Genomic DNA, 6,456 nt, shown 5'->3' with positions numbered 1-6,456 from the left:
CAAATACAAAAATGAAAAGATGGCATGATCGATAAGAACGATATCGTATTTTTTTATTTGTAAAAATTATATAATAATCTGTATCATTTTAATGCTTGAGGATATACGATGTTCTTTGTTTTTCCATTCGGACAATAAATGTAGAGATTTTTCGGGTCACCGCCTCTTGAACATGCCACATATAATTGTCCATGAGAGAAGCACATAGGATCAAGTAGAAGTCCCGTACATTTCAATGATTGACCTTGAGATTTATTTATGGTGAAGGTGAATGCAAGTTTTACCGGGAACTGTAATCGCTAATAATATATAAACGTACATGCAGTTAAAAATTCCCATGGGGTGCAATGGCCCCCTTGGCACCCCCCTGCTGGCGCCTATGCTCACTGTAGCAAGTTACACCCAAAAGGAGTTGAACAATCATATTTTTTTTAAGAGTTGTGATTTTTTACGGGCAACGAAGTGCACGGGTTCAGCTATAAAAATATAATTATCATATAATAATAATATTAATATATTAATATCGCTAGAAACATTTCAATAGGTACGTTTTCATTAACCGTTTTTTTATATTTACTTGCCGATCACATTAAACGATAAAATTTGAATAAAAAATTACACATATCATCGTCCAAAAGCCAAATTAACAACCAATCACGGGCGAAGCTGTGACGGGTCGGCTATATTACTATAAATATAAAATTATATACAATAATAAATATTATAAAAACAAAAAAAATTATCTTATACCTAGTTAATAGCGATTTATGACAATTAACTGGAACAAACAAAACTTTCTTATAGCTGTTTGTATTAAACTATTAGTCATTACTCATTTACATTGATTGTTTAATGTAAAATAAACTGTTAGATACTGATAAAATCCTAGTTTGAGCTATCTATAATGACTTAAATGAAATCATTTTCAGATAAATGTTCATCAGTTTAACAAATCACAGGCATGAAAAATAGTTTTATACATAGTTTATTATAAAGCAGGGATTGGCAACTGGTGGCCCGCGTACCATTTTTCACTGGCTAGTGCTACATTTCAATTTAGTTTATAAAATTATAAAAAGTTAAGATTTTTCTGTATTTTATTTTATTATATTTATAAAATTATTAAAACCGATATAATGTTTATCGTAAAAAGTAGATATAAATTCTTATCTAGTATTGAACTATTGAATGTAAACAATATTATATTATTTATAGGCATATAGTTAATATTAGGTTTTTTGCTTTTTATGTTCTCTGGCCCGTTAGATTTTCACACATTCAAAATTGGCCCTCTGTCATTAAGTTGCCCATCCCTGTTATAAAGTATCAATATTTTCAAAATATTATGTTTATTACAACCAATAATATATAATCATACAAAACACAATACATATAAGTATTTATGAACAATTTGTCGTTTATTTAGTTTTATAAATATTACATACAGTTATGTATTTTTTACAAACCATTTATGAATTATAACGGCTGGTATCTAAATTTTTCTTTTAAATGTAATCTTTATTAGTTACTTTAAATAGTAATTAATCTACTGAGAATTCTAGTCTATCCGGTATAAAAATAAATTAAAATGAACCTTTTAAATTGTATAATATGTTCTAATAATTTTCATTCTAGAAGTTTGCAACGTATTTACTAGACAAAAAAATTAATTTTTGAATGGAAATCAAACAAAAGTTCCTGCTTACAGAGAGGTACAGCAATATTGGTATTATACATCTAATATTCTATATTTTATTCAAATGGATTGATGACTACTCTTTTTAAATTACACATAAAAACATTTTTAGATACACAAATTACCAGATTTTTGTAGTAGCAATCTACATGAACAATATAATAAAAACAAACACATGATAAGAAAATAATGATAGTGTAAGAGTAGACAGTGATAGCCATAAGCCCATAACACGTCTTGTTTAGCTGTTTTTATAATTTCATCTAAATCATTATTTAGCATGCTCTAGCTCTACCATCTACGGTTTATGTGGTACAATTAATTTCCCAATCCCCTACCACTACCACTAAAAAAATTAGAGTTTGGGACACCATGCATAGTTTTAATAATTGTTGGTTATGTATATAAGATATCAACACATTACAGCGACCATTAATTTGAAAATCTGTCACAAGACACAAACAAAACCACACCTACCCTAAATCAAACATAATTAAAAAGTGTACAAAAACATCTAAAATCATATTTATCTGCAATACAAAAAAATCCAGTTTAATTTTAAAACAAAACACAACCGCGATAATAGATATCCCACAGTTGATAAAGCTGAATTTACCTTCTCCTAATAGAGCCGTACAAATTGAAATAAATACGATGAGAAATGTATCGGACCACATTGTTCAGTGTTCTAATGCATTGAGTGTTGAATAGGTGGTAGGTAAATGTCGTTTTATCGATGGCGTTTAGACGATAGCCAATACGGGAATCATCAAAACGCGGTTCCAATTGTCTATACTACAAATTACAAAACGGTAATACCCGTTCTGAACGATTTTCTATATGAGAATAACGCTCTAATATCACAAATTCACAAACTCAAATTTCTGATGTCGTTATCATCGTGATTACTTATTATCATGATCGTCGCGCGTCGTGTCGCCGCGTTGTAAGACACTGATTAAACACGTCGGTCACCGTCATCCATCGGAACTTACTGTTCATGCCATGAAATGTTTTGCCGGTCGATCGAAATCCTTATTTTGCGCTCGTCAAAATTGAAAATTGTAATTTGCAAAATTTAATAGGCATTACATCTCTGTCCCTACGATCATTACGATTGTATTTCACTGATACGACATAATATTTTTTATTATAATTACTATAAAGCAGCCATACTCAACCGGAGGCCCGCCAATTGTTTTTATGTGGCCCGAAAGACTACTTATTCAATGGATACAAAAATTGATACAAAAGTGTAAATTTCCAAACTAATAATTAATATTATAAATAGGTACATATAGTGTAACAAAACAATTACAAAATATTCAAAATGTGTATTGTACGCGGTTCAGGGCCGGAATGTCAAAGGGAAGTGGGGTATGCGGGGTAGTGACCAGTGTTGGGGAAGTTACTTATTTTGGGTAATAAAGTTACATTACTAATTCCTTATCAAAATTGTAACTAAGTTATTTTTAAGTTACTTTTTTTATTTGGTCAAGTTACATTACTTTTGAGTTTAAAAAGTAACTCAATTACAATAGAAGTTACTTTTTTTTTAAAATATCAGTGTAGCTTAATAACCATGTTGTCAATATGACAATAAGAAATATGAATATAAGCCTTATACACTATTATTATTATAAATTATAGTTCCAACAACGCTCAGTAGTGGATCCAGAAGTCGTCCAAAGGGGAGGGGGTGGTGAATTTTCAAAAATTGAATAATCTTTTGGATTAGCCAAACATAATGATAAAAAATAACGTTAACAGACAGCCCAAGGGGGGACCAAGCCCGGATTAAGACATTTTGAGGCCCAGGGGCCAAAGTTTTGAATGAGGCCCATGTACGAAAAAAAATTAATATATTATTAATTATTATATACCTGCCTATTATAATAAATATATATAAGTACACATAGTAATAAATAAGGAATAATGGATCACTTTATTTATAATTTATAATTTACAAGTTTTTTTTCCTCGCTTTTGTTTGACAAAATTTATTAATAGAGATTTCATTATGAATTTTTTAAAGAATGTCGTTTTCTGATGCCAATATCATAAGCGCAGTCAAATTTTCTTGTTTATTATTATTATTATAAGAGGTTTATTTGACATAGGTAATTGAAACTAATGTCGCAGCAGATTAATCGTCGATTTTATTTTAAGTGATTTATGCAATGTATAGCCTATAACGAAAGAAGTAATAGAAAAATATGAGGCCCCCTAAATAAATTCCAATTAAACGAGGCCCGGCGGCCATGGCCCCATCTGCCCCCTCGCTTAATCCGGGCTTGCTTGTATCCGCCACTGACAACGCCACTGTACGCACAGACGCTGACACGATGAGCCGTCCGCGACCATACAACACAGAATAAAGATAATAATTCCATTCAATAAGTAACACTTTATCGTCAAATGACAAATAGTCAATAGCTATAGCAAAAATATCACAGTTCAGAAAATTTTACTTATAACTTATAAGTTATATTATGATATATTTTAATATTTACACATAATATTATCAATACGTTTTAATAAAATGTATTATACCAAAAAAAGTAGCGAGTAATTTAGTAATAATTACTACAAAAAAGTAACTTAAATTACATATAAATTACTTATAATAAAATATAATTAAATTACCATCAAACTACTTAAAAAGTAATTTCGTTACAGTAACTTGTAACTTAAGTTAAGTTACTCCCCAACACTGGTAGTGACGCCCGGTCATCGTAAAAAAAGTCGGCATATCGGCATTTTTTTGATAAAATTGACAAACTATTTTCTTTATTTACAAATATATATTTAATTCAAATTAACTTGGAATGGAAATTAAATATTTTTATAATCGTCACTAAGCTCCGTGAAGTTAGCCGCACAATGTCAAAATGTTGACTCCAAATTTTGTAAATAATTTGTAAGTCATTTGTAAGTATTTGTAAGCACAATTTGGTAATTTGTAAGTACAGCCGTTTTCAATTATCCTCAAAAGTTTAAATCACGGCTAACTTCCGCGAAACTTGGCCATTTTGGCATTTCAAAGCTTTTGACTACTCCAAATCGTCAAAGACAATTTTTAAGCATGAATTTAGAATTTGTAAGTCATCCCTTCCTTAATTATCCCTGAAAGAAAGTTGGCCGTGCTTTGTCGAGCTTTTCTAACTTTGAATGTGCCAAATCGTCAAGGAATACTTCCGATATAAGTGGCAATCGAGCGTAATATATTGTCTTTGCACGCCGTATAAATATGTAGTCCACAATATTTATCGTTGTAAACTTGTAAAAACATTTTAGATATATTGATTGGTTTTAAAATGATGTGTATTCTTTTTTGTACACGGTATATAGTCGAAATAATGCTTCGATTTACAACTTGAGTATCTTGTTCGATAGGAAAATTAATCTAGTTGGTACTTGGTTGTTAGTGTATCAAGGAGGTCAAAAATCCTGTAGTTTTCAAAAGCGCAGAGAAAAATAAAAAAAAATTAAGGAAAACGGAATTTTATTTTTTATAGAAAAACGATTTTGGTTTTTGGTGTAATTCTAAAACAAATGGCCGTAGATACATGAAATGTTCACTGCATGTTTACATTAACATTTAATATACACCATAAAACTTTAAAAATATTTTGACTTGCTTCAAGCTGTTTATGGACATTTTCACTTTGCATTTTTTTTAGTTTTTTTTTTCTATAAATATCAATGAAATTTTATTTGTTGGGTCAAAAAGCTTGAACAATTAATACAAGGCTCCTTAGAGTTGAACAATATTTAAAATACATACGGACAATTTTCTTTTAGAAGCATTTAAAGTTCAAATGTTGTCAAAGTTTATCAAATTTAAAAATGATTTTGTAGTTAAACATTTATAAAATATTATAGATCATTTTTACAGAACCTAAAATACATCTGATTTCAGGGGACACACCACACACGACACACTTATTAATTTAACTGTTACTTTTGAGCTTTGACAGTTTTCTATAGCAAAAAAAACCTGTTGGGGTTCTAACACACAAATCCCCCCTTACCACTTTTATATATCATTTACCCTGTAAGTGAGTTAGTGAGATAATTTTTATAATTATTTTAAATCACTAAAAGCAGTAAAAGACTATGTGTGTAGTAAATTGAAATATATTTAAATATTTTGGTTTGTTATCACTTATCATCATCAATTAGAATAATTTATATATAATAATTTTGTATAGCAAAATAGTTTATAAGAATATTTGAGGTTTTTAAAAACAATTTTGATTATGTTTAGAAAATTATATTGGGTTTGTTAAATAAATATAATAATATACGTATATTATTATGTATGTAGAGCCTTTTAGTCAGGGACGTCATTTGCTGGGTGGGGGGGGGGGGGTTGCAGGGTGTACATTTGCACCAACTTTTTTTTAAAACGCCTTCTTTGGCCTGCCATCAATACATTTAAGCGCCGATATACTTAAGTGTTTTATGTTATATAGCCTATATTTTTTCAGTATCAAAAAAAAAATGTATTGTACTAATGTTTAATTTCCAAGAATGTTTGATGTGGTTTAGAGGTCCTACAATATTATAATTGATAAAATTATAACAAAACATTATGAAGAATGGTATAAAATACATTTCTGGTTTTATTAAGCTGACTATATTATATATTTTGATTATGCAGAGAGAAGAAATGTGTTGATTAGGTTTTTACTATTTTATTATTAAGGTGTTTTATACCCATAAATGTATTTACCAAGTTTAAATACCACTGTAAC

At 29.4% G+C, this 6,456-nt stretch overlaps 1 protein-coding gene across 1 annotated transcript in view; it reads right to left on the bottom strand.

Annotated features, from left to right (window-relative positions):
• LOC100159673 (transmembrane and coiled-coil domain-containing protein 1-like) overlaps positions 1–2,555 on the bottom strand; it is a 4,205-nt gene extending 1,650 nt beyond the window's left edge. Inside the window, exon 1 of the mRNA NM_001246131.2 lies at positions 2,313–2,555. Within this exon, the coding sequence (NP_001233060.1) occupies positions 2,313–2,373 (61 nt within the window). The 5' untranslated portion in view covers positions 2,374–2,555. The remainder of the gene's footprint in view (positions 1–2,312) is intronic.
• Between the last annotated feature and the right edge of the window lie 3,901 nt (positions 2,556–6,456).

The sequence above is a fragment of the Acyrthosiphon pisum genome, chromosome X (genome assembly GCF_005508785.2).
Source record: "Acyrthosiphon pisum isolate AL4f chromosome X, pea_aphid_22Mar2018_4r6ur, whole genome shotgun sequence".
Classification (NCBI taxonomy): domain Eukaryota; kingdom Metazoa; phylum Arthropoda; class Insecta; order Hemiptera; family Aphididae; genus Acyrthosiphon; species Acyrthosiphon pisum.
This window is presented reverse-complemented; position numbering and strand designations above follow the sequence as displayed.